The sequence below is a fragment of the Phyllopteryx taeniolatus genome, chromosome 12 (assembly GCF_024500385.1).
Source record: "Phyllopteryx taeniolatus isolate TA_2022b chromosome 12, UOR_Ptae_1.2, whole genome shotgun sequence".
Lineage (NCBI taxonomy): Eukaryota > Metazoa > Chordata > Actinopteri > Syngnathiformes > Syngnathidae > Phyllopteryx > Phyllopteryx taeniolatus.
Window position 1 is genome coordinate 4,817,310 of NC_084513.1, and position 15,240 is coordinate 4,832,549.

Below are 15,240 nucleotides of genomic sequence, written 5' to 3' on the forward strand. Positions count from 1 at the left end.
CTGTTGTTTGTGCCTATGCACAAGGTTGAATGTGTAACCTGTTAATAGCAAGTACGTTATCAATGAGACTGCCCATCTGCCGTTTCGGTTTATTTTGGTAACAAAAGACTGTTTCGGTGGGTTTTTTTTTTTCTTAGTTTTCAGTGACGAAAGTCTTACAGTTTGAAGCATCACAGTCGAAATTTCGAAAATACAATCGAAATACAATTTGAACAAGTAAATGACATCTGTGTGGGGTGGGGGGTAAAGTAGAAGTAAAGTTAATCCCAAATAACAATTGGTTCTCAGAATACGAAAGCATTTGTGGGCGAGTGCGGCGAGTCTTGTTGGGAATTCAGTTGCGAGGCAAAATGGAGTGCACTGCTGGGCTGCAAAGATGGCCCAACAGGGAGACGCCCCGTGAAGTGAAGCAGACCCGTGGAATGGAATGCCACATGCCAGGACCTGTGCGTGTGTACGCGCGCGCGTGCGTGCGTGTGTGAGAATCCCGGTACCTCCCAGTCGACGATTACTCAACACAAAAGAAGTTGCACCATGCGTCTTTTCTCAGACGAGAAGCCGGCTGGCGACGGCGAAGACGCGCGTTCGATCTTCTGCTACCAGATGAATGACATGAGGAGCCTGTCACGTGACCACAGGAGGCTCGACCACCAAAACATCGTCATCGGCAGCCTATGGGTGAGTTTTAGGGGGGAGTTCGACTTCCGGGCTGTCCGTGATGTCACTCAGGATGTTGAAGGGTTACAACACGTCGCTTGGCCTTTTCCCCTTAAAAACAGAAATGTATACAATGCAAGGTTTTGCGCGAGGCATTGACACGATACGAAATAGGAAGTGTCCCTAAATTCTGTTGTGGGATTTCATCATAAAAACCGCACATCTGTTTGAGAAAATCCCATATTTTCAGCAAACAATTTCCCATGGTTCAATCCCCGGCCCCGCCTGTGTGGAGTTTGCATGTTCTCCCCGTGCCTGCGTGGGTTTTCTCCGGGCACTCCGGTTTCCTCCCACATCCCCAAAACATGCATTCATTGGGGACTCTAAATTGCCCGTCGGCATGACTGGGAGTGCGAATGGTTGTTTGTTTCTATGTGCCCTGCCCTGCGATTGGCTGGCGACCAGTTCAGGGTGTACCCCGCCTCCTGCCCCAGCACGCCCGCGACCCTAGTGAGGAGAAGCAGCTCAGAAAATGGATGGATGGATAGATAGCGCACACACCCCAGGGTGTGGCATTTTGGTGTGGCTTTTCAAAATAAAAGTCTGACAAACTGTAGTCGTTGACAAACTGCGAATTCAAATGTAATGTTTACATGACAATAATCATTTGTATAGGCGAGGGCTTCATTTCTGTTCCTTAGTATGGAACTCGGCAAGTATTGAGCAGGAATTGGATGAGGAATTTCAAAATAACATTTACGCACCCTCCAGGATGTCACCCAGGCCGTGCTGTGGCATTTATTTATTTATTTATTTTTTTAAATAAAAGTCATCCCAAAAAATTTAATTGCTGACAAAATGTTCCGATTAATCACATTTTGATTGGGAAATGTTTACACAGGAAGTAGTAGTGATCATGACATGGGGAGGAGTTTCAAAATAAAAGTCACTCCAGGTTTACTTTTGGGTAAATGTTGCTGAAATTTGAAATGTAGATGGAAAACAATGAATTATATTGGTGACTGTTCACACAGTAATTAGTACTAATAGTAGTACGATGTGGATTTTCAAAATAAGAGTCACCGAAATTCTAACTATAACAAAAATTACTTCAAATTATTAATTTACATGACATATTTTTTTTTTACCTGCATTGGTAAATGTTCACACAGGAAGTAGTAATTATTGTGGTATGTTTTTGGATTTCAAAATAAAAGTCAGCCCAATTCTAACTTGACAAAGCCATTCATTCTCTGTGGTGCTTATCCTCAATAGGATAATAATTAATTGACATGGAATAAATGAACTTTATTGGTTAATGTTCAAGCACAAAGTAGTAAGTAAGATGTAGATTTTCCAAATAAAAGTCACCCCAATTCTAACTGTTGACAGATGTTACGTAAACATTATAATTTACATGGGGGGTGGGGGGGAGGGGGTGGGATGACCTTTATTGGTGAATGTTCATGCAGGAAGTAGCACATTTTATACACAGGAATTTGTCGTGATTGTATTTGTAGTGCGATGTGGATTTTCAAAATAAAAGCTGTTCCAACTGTAATTGTTGCCAGATGTTGCTGCTGTCATGGGCGTGTTGACGTAGCAGCGTTGCTACACGGTGGATAACTCGGGTTCTTTGATTGCTTTATGATGCGAAAAGAAGGTGAGGCCTCATCATCATTAAAAGTAAAAACAATAATTGCTGGCAAAGCAAGTGTGTCATGTTTGACTTTGTGGACAAAGTGCTGACTCATGCCCTTTGCCCTCTTCCAAGTAATTCAAGACTATTTATGTTTACACTACATAACAAACAAGTCTAACTAACTTATTAACTAACGCGCTAATGGACAAAACAATTGAACTAAGAACTAACAAATGAATAACAAACATTAAATTAATGAAGTCATTAACTCACTCACAATTAGTGACAAACTAAACGACTAACTCACTCGGTGACATACTAAATTAACTGATGAACTAAGAAGCAAACTCACTAATGCACAAACTGCTAAACTAACCTAATAACTAAAAAAGCCTGCAGAGTTGATAAGGTTTTTTTAACGACGATCATACTTTCTCTCTCTCGCGCACACACACACACACACACTGCTAATCTGGCCTGTTTCCATGTGCTTGCACAGTCGCCTTGCGTAATATATTTGGAGGTTGCATTTAATAAGCGAGTCTGAAGCTTCCGTGGCGATTACTCACGTGGGAAGCGCAGGAGCGGGAACGCACTCATCGTCCTCAGGGCCGCTGCCGTTTATTGTCTTAATAGCTGTCAGTCATTCATGTGTGAACGTCGTACGTGTGTTTCAGTCATGTGTGTCCATGTGCGGACCCTCCCGCTGCTGTTGGTGGTGGTAGCAGGCGTCGACTGGACTCATGCAGCTCAGGGTGAGTGGCGGAGATCGTGCTGGCCGGTGGCGGTGGAACACTGGCTGGACGCTGGGAAAGTCCTGTATGGGTCAGCGTGAAACACATGTTTACTCACCAAACCTTTGTGTTTATGTTGTAATGTCCTGGAAAAGTGGGAGCAAAACACTGATGCATCAGTGAGAAGTGGCGAATTTAGGAGACAAAATGTTAGCGTGGAAAAATACAGTGGAGTCCTTGGGAATGTGCTCATCCACTTGGCTAGAATCCCAGTAATAGGGTTCAAAATGTCTCACAAGGTTGGATAGCCAACAAATTGTATGAAGTAGCTAGTCAGCTAACTAACTGATTATCTAACGATGTAACTAATGAATTGATGGACTGAATGACTGACTTATTCACTAAATCAGGCATGGACAGACGAACCAATGACCTAATGAGAAATTGAACTTACAAAGTGAGAAACACACAAATGAATAAACCACCTGACTGACTGACGAACTACCTCACTAACTAACTAACTAACTAACGAATGAACAAACAACCAAACAAACTGATGTACTAACTCACTGACCAACAAGCCAGCCAACGAAATAATGAACTATTGTACAAAGTCATTAACTCACCAACTAACTGGCAATCAAACACACGAACAAACTAATTAGCTTACTCGCTCACTAACTTGCTGAAAAAGTAACTTTCCAATGAACAAACGCACTAATAAACCAACTCACTGACTAACAAGCTAACAAACCAACTAACGTACTCACAAACACCTTAACTAGTGAACAAACAAATCACTGATGAACAAACCAACTAAATAAAAAGCAAACTAACTTCCTAGTCCTAGCTAAATAACTAATTTACTCTCTCACTAACTTACTATCCAATGAACTTTGTAACGAATGACTGAAAAACAAACGAATGAACTAACTCACGAACAGTCCAACAAATCAACAAACTATTAACTAATCCATTAACTAACTCACGAACAAACAAACAACACACAAAAACTCAATGACTCACTAACTGTGGGTGGTTTTTTTTTTTTTTTTTTTTTTTTGCCCAGATGAGTGCAAGGACTACCAGGTTCAGTTTGAACGCGTGTTCTCTGTGCCGGGCGACGCGGCGATGATCAACTGCACGCTGGCGTCTCCTGACGTCTTCAACCTGTCGGCGGCGTCTTACGAGGTCGACTGGTACCGCGCGGAGACGGGACGACGACTACGCAACGCCAGTCGTCGCGTCCTCATACGAGGAGAGACCCTGTGGTTACTCAACGTCACCATGCAGCACGACGGACATTACCAATGTGTACTCAGGTAACGCCGCCCCAACCAAGCAGCAATGTAGTCGAAAACACGAAACTCACACAATGTATTTAATTGAGTAAAATTAAAGGAATTAAAATTCGGTTGAATTGATTGAATTGGAATGGAATTTGATCAATTTCAATGTTAATTTCAATGAATGCCACTTAAGAAAAGGTGACTAATAAATATGAATGATTTGAATTACACTTCATGTGATTTAAATTAATTGGAATGTTCATTTGAAAATATCCATCCATCCATCCATTTTCTGAGCCGCTTCTCCTCACTAGGGTCGCGGGCATGCTGGAGCCTATCCCAGCTATCATCGGGCAGGAGGCGGGGGACACCCTGAACTGGTTGCCAGCCAATCGCAGGGCACATACAAACAGACAACCATGCGCACTCACAGTCACACCTACGGGCAATTTAGAGTCTCCAATTGATGCATGTTTTGGGGATGTGGGAGGAAACCCACGCAGGCACGGGGAGAACATGCAAACTCCTAGTAGAATCTAATTCATGTGAATTAGATTCATTTGAATGAACTTCAATAAAGAAAAATAAATTAATTGGAATTAACCGAAGTCAAATTCTATTAAAATAATTTACTTTATTAATCAGAATAAAATTGCGTCAATGTGAATTCATCATATTGCATTCAATTAAATTTGTCAAATGAGTTAGATTTAATTGAAATTATTTTAATGATGATCTTTTTTATTTTGATTGATTTAATTTATTAATTCAAAATAATTACATTAATTCAATTGAACCGAATACAATTAATCCCATGATATTTTTAACGATTGGATGGAATTTAATGAACGGAATTAATTACAATTAAATTAGTGTTAATTCAATTAATATGGACTAAATTAATTTTTATTTCAGTATACTTACATATATTTTCAATTGGAATTAATTCAAGATGATTAATTATTTAGTTTGATTTATTTTCATTAAACTGAATAAAATGTTTTTAAATAGTATTCTAATTAAATGGATTTAATTTTAAATGAATTAAATTCCACTGAATTAGAATTAAATTAGCGTGGATTATCTTAATATGGAAATAATTTGAATTACATGTAATTATTTGAATGAATTACATTTGAAACCTCACTACATTGAAGGAATCGATTTTCTATTCCGATGAATCCAACGATATCCATTTGATCGCCATTTGTTTTTGCCACTCCTAAGTCCCTCCCCCTCGCTGCCCTCCTCTCGCTGATTGGTCCGCTCACTTTTCCAGGACGAGCGCAGCACGCTGCTACAAGCAGTCCACCAGGTTGGTGGTGGAGCGTCCTGTGCGTGGCGAGTGCGGGCGTCCGCGCAAAGCCACTCAGCTCCTCACCGTAGGCGTGACGGACACGCTGTCCTGTCCAATCAAAGAGGTCCTCAACAAGCTTCGCAGCTACGCCGTCCCCGCCTCTGTCACATGGTACAGAGTGAGTCACGCCGTCGTCATGTTGCCATGGAAACCACAACATATTTTTGCAACCATTACTCCATAACTGTAGGTGGCGGTAATGCGCATTACAAAGTGGGCCAATAGTCAAAATCAAATCTTTGGTCCGCACCTTTAACAAAGTAAGAGACAAACTTATAAAAAAATGTTTTATTAACTAATGACACAATTAACGAACGGACAAACTAATTGAGCAACTATCAATCTAACACCTGGAACTACAAAATGAACTCAAAAATTAAAGAGAGACCAAAAACTATGACTAATGAAACAATCTAACTGTGGACAGACTAACAAACAAACAAAAAACCTAACGATTGAATGAAAGAAGTAATGAACAAGCTAACGAACGACCTAAAATGATGTCAACTAACGAGCGAATGAATAAACAAATGAAAAGAAACTAACTAACTAACTAACTAACTGTCAGACAAAAATTAATAAACAAAATAAACTAAGAAAAACAAAACACCGGACAAAATAAGGAACTATAAAGATAATCACTCTTGACTTATTGCAACAAAGTAACAGCGATAAACTTCTTGACGGGGTTTCGACTCTTCTTCTACTGTACTGTAGCAGCCAAATGCTAAAATCACTGAACCGCTACGTGTCCGTGTGTCCTAATGCATGTCAGGGCTGCGACGTGATCGAGAACGGCTTTGACGGACACGCGTACCGCGACCGAGCCCGGCTGAAAATCCAAGACGTGGACACCCGAAACAATCACTCGTACACCTGCACCCTCAACTTCAATCTGGGCGGAGTCGCAGCGTCCATGTCGGAGACCATCCAGGCCTGGGTGCAAGGTGGACGCTCCTTCACACTATCACCAGGGGGCGCTTGAGATCATGCTAGTACTTATGAGGTTTCTTTCCATAGTTTGTGGATGGATGGTGGATGTGATGTGCTACGCTGCAAAAAGTTGAGTGGTAGGGTGGCACCCTTAACGCATTCACTGCCAGCCTTCCCAGTTAACATGGATATTTTATTTCGAAAGCCGTCAATGCCAGTGAATGTTTAAGTAATGGGCCATATTTGTGAGGGTTTGTCGTAAGTTGTGAAGGGGACCACAAGTTGACCACTTTGTGGAACCCTACCATTTGTTTTTGGCGCCCCTGCAAGTGCAAAATAAGTCGTACCGTTCCACTTTTTTGGCTCCCTAAGTTATACTTCATTATTTTTGTGGCGGTTTTAAAATGTTGTGTACGGTAGCAAAAGGATCAGTGGTACTGTACCATATTTTTTGTGCCCTTAAGTAATGGTTTGATTGTGTGTGTTTGTCAAAAGTTATGAATGGGACCAAAAAATAACCTGTAACATAGCGGTCATGGTTCCATCTTTTGGGGGTTGTTGAAAGTTGTGTAGGGTACCAAATCGATTAGCTGTACTGTACAACTTTTTGGGCACGCTGAAGTTCTGGCTGTGTATTTTTTTGGGGGGGGGGGAGTTGTACAGGGTACCAGTTTTTGGGCCCCTTAGGATATGGTTCTTAATTTGGGGGATTGGTAAAAAATTAACAAAATAATAGCTATCCCGTGCCAATGTTTGGCACCTTTGCATTGGGATACCAACTGCAGTGGATTTCAGTGGTTATCAGAAATCCTTAACAGCACCAAAATAACAGCCATAACGTACCACTTTTTGGCAGCCTGCTGTTGAAGTACATTATGGCATTTTTTTTAGGGTACAAAAAGGTTCACTTTTTTGGGGAGTGGGAGCTCGATTGAAATGTAAAGGGTACCAAAATGTGGCATGAAATGAGGGACAAGAAAAAACGGATTTGTACCGTACCACTTTTTGGCCCCTTTAATTTTGGGGGGTTGTACCAAAATGTTATTACTTTGTGGCAACCAACCATTTGCCTTAAAATAACTTTCGTACATCCGTACCAGCCTTTTGGTACCCCTAGGAAATGGTTTGGTATTTTGGAGGGTTGTCTTAAATCGTGCGGGGTACCGAAATATCATTGATGTTTGCGTTTGTTGTTGTGTTGCAGAGGATTACTGCTTCCTTCCCCAAGTGCTGCAGCCAGCTGATGATATCGTCAAAGCAGCCAGGGGTGAGAGGTCAAGTGTAAATTCTCAAGAGAAGTTAGCCACTAAAGTGGCTAACATTGCTAACGAGCCTGTTTGTGTTGAGGATCCCGTTTGAAGCAGACGTGTCGAGTGTTCGTGCCGTGCATCGGCACCGTCCCCGATGACCCCGTGGTCGACCTTTTTTGGTTGGACGACATCAATTTCATTTCCACCAACAACTCCGAGAGGATCTTCGCCTCAGAACCGCGGTACCAAAATATATATTTTTAGAAGTGTGGGGTACCATTTTGTGGCAATAATCCTTGTACCAGCCACAGCCGTATGGTACAATTTGGGTTTTTGAAATATTGAAATTATGCAAGGTATGAAATTGTGCCATAAAATGATGATAAATAATTTACATTTTCCAAAATAATTGACCACTTTTAGGTCCCCTTTGGCTCTAGTTGATAACTCTTTTGCACCACTTTTAGTCCCCCTTTGGAAATGTGTATATATATATATATGTATATATATATATATATATATGTATATATATATATATATATATATATATATATACATATATATATATATATACATATATATATATATATATATATACATATATATACATATATATATATATATATATATATATATATATATATATATATATATATATATATATATATATACATATATATACAACCTTAGGATTTGGCAATTTAAAAAAATAATAATTATTTTATGGCTGCCAAAATAAAAGGTACCAAAATAATCCCAAAAACTGACTTGTACCAAACATGGTTCTCTATTTTTGGAGGATGTCAAAAGTTTTTCAACAAGTGAAGGGTAGCACTTTTTTTCACGCTCCCTTTTCTGCTATTGTTGTTTCAACTTCCTGTGTTCCAGCGTGTGGCGTGCGAGCGACTCTCCCAAAGGCATGTGGTTGGAGAGCGTGCTGACCATTTCCTCCCTGGAGGACACCGACTTCCTGGTCAACTACACGTGTCGAGTGTACAGCGCGCGGGGCTGGCCTCAGGCTCACTTTGCACTGCTGCCTCAAGGTAAACGTTGTCATCGTCTGTTGATCGGCAACTTATTCCGATGCCTTGACTTCCTTGTGTGTTCCAGAACCGGATGTCCTGGTGGCCGTCGGGTGTGTGTTTGGCGGCATGGTGGCGCTCGTGGTGTTTGCCTTGGTGGTGTACTTCCACTTCAAGATTGACATGGTGCTGTTCTTCCGGAGCTCCTTTCCAATCTGCTATGCAAATGAGGGTAATAACAACATGTACACTATGGGGCATATTTTCCCGTATGGTTAAGTAAAAAAAAAAAAAGCATGCAACAATTTCTGACTGTGCCCATTCTGCTGTCCACTTAATGCCATCATTTGCATACCTTCTGGCCATTTGCCACACTCTGGGTGGAGTAACCTTGGAGTGTTGGCGTGCCCCCCCAGATCTGGCCGAGCGTGCATTCTGCCAAAGACTTACTTAAATGCGTTCCCTCATCCGCACTCCAGAGGCTGTAGTAACTCTAGTGCCCCGGGAAGGTGAAACATGTCGCACGCTTTGTGTCGCTCCAGTGCATGCTCTGAGCTTTTGACGGCTGGTGGCGGCCCGGTGGCTGACTCGTGCTGCCAGTGTGGGAGAGACCTGGCCCATACGCTCACTGACTGCCAAACGGCCGTTATGTGTCACTACCACATTACACCGTTCGATGGCTGAACCTCGACATATTCCCGTAATTTCTCGTGTATAATGCGCACCCATGTCTAATACGCACCCCCAAAGTTGACCTCAAAATTCTGGAAAACCCTTCTACCTATGTATAATGCATTTTTACAATGCATGATTTTGCATTGTATTATCTGTATTTTGTTAGTTTTTTTCAAATAATTTTTCTAAAGTTAGCACTTTATTTGAACACGTAATCCTTTTTTAAATTTACTTTACTTTTATTTAGTAAATTAGAAAACACACAGTTGTGCTCATATGTTTGATTACCCAGGCAGAATTTGTAAGATGGGTGCAATTCTTTAAAGAAAACATGAAGGACCCGGCAAAACACATTTAATTGTATTTGAATTGGATTCAAATTAAACGGTCAAACATTTCAGAAAAGCATTATCATTAAACAAAACATAACCATAAATAAATGAATGATGGTTCTTGTTCAGTCATCAGTCATATTAAAAAAATAAAAAATAAATTTCACAAATTCCGCCAGGGTATGTAAATTTATGAGCACAACTGTACATATATGCAGTCATACGTACCCCTGTCATATTGGCATGAAAGTGGAGGCTCCACGTTTTTTTTATAACCACTCGGTGGCGGTGGCATTTTGGAATGAAAGTGTACAGCTTTTTCATAAAAAAAAAAGTTTGAAAGTGCCGCTCACAACAACTGCAGTCATCTTGATAGCGCAATGGTGTGTCAGATTTGGAATCGTTTTGTTTTCGTATCATCCAGCATTGTCGGTTGTGAAATCCGTTTAAGTGACTCGCCCGCTTGCGTGTGAAGCTCGTATGGTTGCTGAGCAACGCTGATCAACAGCTGGCTCACTCACTTTCCTAGCATTCAGATTAAAAGAAGCCTGTTAGACGTGAGGCGCTCACGTCTCACTGGCGATGCCGAACTTCCGGATCCGCTACGAGGGTTAATTTTACATTTAAAGTGTTGACATATTTTCCAAATGGATTTCTATAGCGAGCACATGTCTCAGGGAAACTCCACTTGCCAGTTATTAAAGCCTCCCTGAGACTTCAATGGTCCATCCAGCTAACACAAGTGTTCTGCAGCTAGCACTAATATATTGAACCTTACATTAACAGACTAATTGATTCTGCAAACACTAGAATGCTGTAGCTCAGCGGAACACGCTGAATGTAAACATTTGTTGCATTTGTTGGTTTTAGAAAAAGATGGTAAGCAGTTTGACGCTTACGTGACGTCCTACTACCCGCTCAGCTGCCAGCTGGACATAAGCCACGAAGCGCTAACGTTTGCGCTTCACGTTCTGCCGCAAGTGTTGGAAAAAGCTTGCGGCTACAGACTCTTCATAGCTGGGCGGGACAGCCTGCCAGGACAAGGTAAGAGTTAGCTTGTTTGTAAGTGTTTGTTAATGAATGAGTTAGTTTTTTTTGTTCATTCATACATTAGTTCATTTTTAGGTTTGTGAGTGCATTTTTTGGTTGTTGAGTTTGTTGGTTAGTTTGTACATGACTGTTTAGTTAATTAGTTAACAGGTTCATTAATTTTAAGTTTGTGAGTGAGTGGGTTGGTTAGTGAATTAGTACATTAGTATGTTAGTTTGTTAGTGAGGTAGTATGTTGGTGAGTGAGTTAGTCCATCTGGTTAGTGAGTTAGTTCATCAGTGAGTGACTTTATTAGTTAGCAAGTGAGTGAGCGTGTTAATCTGTTAGTAGGTGTATTAATTTTTTGTTCGTGATTAAGGGGGTGAATTTATGAGTTACATTGAGTTTGTTTGATAGTTAGACTAGATGAAGAACTCGACGTTTGAGTGCCATTCCCGTGCAGTAGTACCAGTTTTCTTGAAGTCATCATTAACTGAGTGGCTGTTGCCTGTTGTCAAGTTGCTGTCATTGCTGAGCATCTTCCTCTGTTGTGTCCCTGCAGCCACGGTGGACTCCGTGCACGACAACATGATGGCCAGCCGCAGACTCCTCCTGCTCTACGGCGCCTCCTCCTTCGCCTGCACGCACCGCCACCACAACGACAAACAAACTAATAACAACAACAATAACAACACTAATAACAACAATGTGGGCGAGTATGCGTGTTTGGAGCCACGACGTCAACACGAGTGTGCGGTGGCTATGCATCAAGCGCTCATGGAAGGAACCCTCAAGGTCAGCTCAGCAACCAACGCACAAACAAACCACTTTGTTTGCTAGCCTTACAGTAGTGACTACATTCATGACTGAGTCACTTAGCTACTACGTTGGTTCATGATAGTTTCAGTGAGTTAGGTGAATTGAATTTGCCTGGAGGGATTATAATAAGTATGACAAAGAAACATAATGAATATTTTATGAGTGAGTGAGCCAGTGAGTGAGGGATTCAGTGTGTGAGTTAGTTAATGATAGTTTGACTAAGTTGGTCAAAGAAGGTAAAGACTGAGTTAGTTGCTAAGTTAATGAGTGTGTCTGAGAGAGAGAGAGAGAGAGAGAGAGAGAGAGAGAGAGAGAGTTAATGATTGAGTTAGTTGGTTAATATTTGAGAGTGAGGAATTTAGTAAATGAGTGAATTACTCATTGTTTGGGTGAGTAACTTTGGTAATAAGGGAGTGAGTTACCGTAATTTATTCAATGCCAGCCATTTTCAGAAAAGACAACCCCTATATTGCCAGCCATTTTAGAGCAGTTTAACACATTTCGAAACCCACAGATATATTGTGTTCTACGATGATAGATACAGTGCAACCTCGATTTAAGGGATATCGGAAGTGACAAACTGTCTGGACAGTGCATGTATCCATAAAATAGTTTCCATTTGTCACTTAAACCGGCGTTGACAAAGTCTCTTAGTTCCAGAATTGGATGCTATTGTTTACTGGCGCTGCGGCGCAATATAGGCAAAGACTGGGACACATGTGCAGTATTTCTGGGTCATACATATACAGTACGACTAGATCCAACCAACACATGGATTCTGGAAAAATGCTACTTTTGGTACAGTAACAGTTGGTCTATGGCAACAGATTTTGAAATAGGAAGCACACTAATTCCTCACGGCTCATGGAAGCGACCTGCCTTGACTCTCCTATCAGTACTTCAACAATGTCACCATTAAGCACACACAGCGTGGTAAGTTTGGATAAAATTTGAAACTTTTCAAACATTTTCATATTTATTTACAATAACTTTGGACTCTACTGAGTGTTTTAGACCACACAAAACACAAATTTTGCACTGTACAGTAATATGGGTGTATTTGGCCACACAAAATATAGGTAGGTTTTACTGAATATGATTGTGTTTCTTCCAGAAACTGGAGAATTTTTTCCCTCCCAAATAAATTATTATATTAAACATACAGTGAATTTGATACAAAGAGTTTTTGCTTTTGTGACACCCTTAACATCTGAACAGTGGTTTTATTCCATGAACTAGCTAAAAAAACTTTTAGGTAGGGCTTTTGATATCAAAACAATAATTTAATACTCTACCCTACCCACTGTAGCGCCCTAGGCAAGATTTTGCCCATCAATTTACATATGGTTACAAAAGAAAATGAATAGCTTTTTTTTTTTTTTTTTTTTTTTTTTTTTAACTATTGTCTTCAGTTTTTTAGAACGTCACCAAATTTACTCACTGTTGTTTTAACCTTAAATTATTAATGTATATTCACGTTTTTATTCCCCTTTAATATGAAATATTTTATAGAAAATTGTATTCATTCAGATTAATTCTTCAACCATGGAATAATTTTAGTCTCATTTTTATCTATACTATTTTAAGTGCAACTGACATCATACATTTAGAAATCCACTGCAAGCAATCCAGACACTCAAGAGTTAATTCAGTGCACATGACGCACATTGTGCACATGACGCCGACTGGTTAGAGCACCTGCCTCACAGTTCTGACGACCGGGGTTCAATCCCCGGCCCAGCCTGTGTGGAGTTTGCATGTTCTCCCCGTGCCTGCGTGGGTTTTCTCCGGGCACTCCGGTTTCCTCCCACATCCCAAAAACATGCATGCTAGGTTAATTGAAGACTCTAAATTGCCCGTAGGTGTGAATGTGAGTGTGAATGGTTGTTTGTTTGTATGTGCCCTGCGATTGGCTGGCCACCAGTACAGGGTGTACCCCGCCTCCTAGCCGATGATAGCTGGGATAGGCTCCAGCACTCCTGTGACCCTTGTGAGGATAAGCGTCTCAGAGAATGGATGGATGGATGGATGGATAATTACTGTGTATTGAATGTCACTTTTTGGGGGGGTGCACCCTAGCGGCCACGGCACCCTTAGCACTTGCTAATCTTGTCCTACGGGTGGGCCGGCCCTGGATGTGAAAACACGTTCTTGGTACTGAATGTTCCGATTCTAAAAGACGTGTTAACACGTCCTTGGCACTGGCTGAGTTAAGGAGCGAGTGAGTTTTGTTCAGGAAGGAGCGACTTAGTTAATGTGTGAGTGTGTTAACAAGTTAGTTGGTTACTTAGTGAGTGAGTGAGTCAGTGAGAGATTGAATTAGTTAATTTTGAGTGTGTGAGTGCTTGAATCAGCTCATTTTTAGTGATTGAGTGAGTTGGTTAATGAGTAAGCCAGTGAGTTACTTAATGAGTGAGTGAGGCAATCAGTAAATGATTTTGTTAGTTGGTTGAGTGAGTGACTGAGTTACTGAGTTGGTTAATGAGTAAGCGAGTGAATTAGTTAATAAGTGAGTGATGCAATGAATGAATGACTTTAGTTGGCTAATGAGTGAGTTAGTTGGTTAACGTTTGACTGAGCAACGGATTTAGAGAGTTAGTTTTGATGATGAGTGAGTCATTAAGTGAGTTAGTTAATGATTGTGTAATGAGTTAATGACATAGTGAGTAAGTTAGGTAATGAGTGAGCCAGTGAGTGAGTGAGTGAATGACAGAGTAAGTTAATTAATGACTGTGAATGAGTGAGAGCCTGTTGGTGAATGTGTCAATAGTTTTCTAGTGTTTGCGTGTGTCCATACAGGTGGTCCTGGTGGAGCTGGAGGAGGTGAGCGCGGCTCAGCTGGCTCTCTTCCCGGAGTCGCTGCGTCACCTACGGAGGAAACAGGGCGCCGTGTGTTGGTGGAAGAACCACAAGCGCCACAACCAGAACCGGCAGCAGAACCAGAAGAGCTGGACCACCTGCACCAAGAAGTCCTCCCCATCCAGGACCAGCACACAGGATCAAGCGGAATTGTGTTCGTCACCGTGCCTGTCTCCTTCGTCCAGGTTCTGGAAGGAAATCCGCTATCACATGCCAGTCAGGGGCAAGAGGGCAGCGCCCCACGAAAGGATCTCTCTCCTCAAGGTGTAGCCACTCACAGCAAAACAGCTGACAAAGGCTCATGAAAGACCACCAGAACAGGCTGATGGAGGATGGATGGATCACCAGTGGGAGGGGCCCCTCTGTTAGCTAGTTAGCTTCTTCGGCTCCGTGTATGAGCAGGGATTGAGGATTGACTGCAACAGGACCACAAAGTGTTTGCAGAGCCATAGTTCCCCTAGTGGCATTTTAGTGTGGAAATAATGACTCGCTGTGAAGTGTACAGAATAAAACTATAGTGAAAAACACTCATTCTTTGAAGACGCCATTTTATTTTTCATACAATTAAGATTTTTATGTCATTGAATTTTCATTTAAGCACAATTTGACAGTATTCTTAATGACATTTTTAATAATTTGTTT

The 15,240-nt window shown here is 41.2% G+C and overlaps 1 protein-coding gene across 5 annotated transcripts; it reads left to right on the forward strand.

Moving 5' to 3' along the window:
• Window positions 1-505: 505 nt before the first annotated feature.
• Window positions 506-15,125, forward strand: zmp:0000000936 (interleukin-1 receptor-like 2). 5 transcript variants are annotated; one of them, XM_061793393.1, is made up of 13 exons: window positions 539-678; window positions 2,229-2,320; window positions 2,977-3,054; window positions 4,103-4,355; window positions 5,602-5,797; window positions 6,455-6,626; window positions 7,817-7,879; window positions 7,960-8,104; window positions 8,751-8,905; window positions 8,973-9,116; window positions 10,762-10,935; window positions 11,483-11,715; window positions 14,539-15,125. In XM_061793393.1, the coding sequence occupies exons 2-13, from the start codon at window positions 2,305-2,307 to the stop codon at window positions 14,866-14,868; spliced, it is 1,959 nt and encodes a 652-aa protein (XP_061649377.1). In that variant the 5' UTR covers window positions 539-678; window positions 2,229-2,304; the 3' UTR covers window positions 14,869-15,125. The 5 variants fall into 5 exon arrangements, with proteins under 5 accessions (XP_061649378.1, XP_061649379.1, XP_061649377.1 ...); XM_061793394.1 differs by lacking the exon at window positions 2,229-2,320 and having other exon boundaries at window positions 506-678; XM_061793395.1 differs by lacking the exons at window positions 2,229-2,320; window positions 2,977-3,054 and having other exon boundaries at window positions 508-678.
• Window positions 15,126-15,240: the final 115 nt, after the last annotated feature.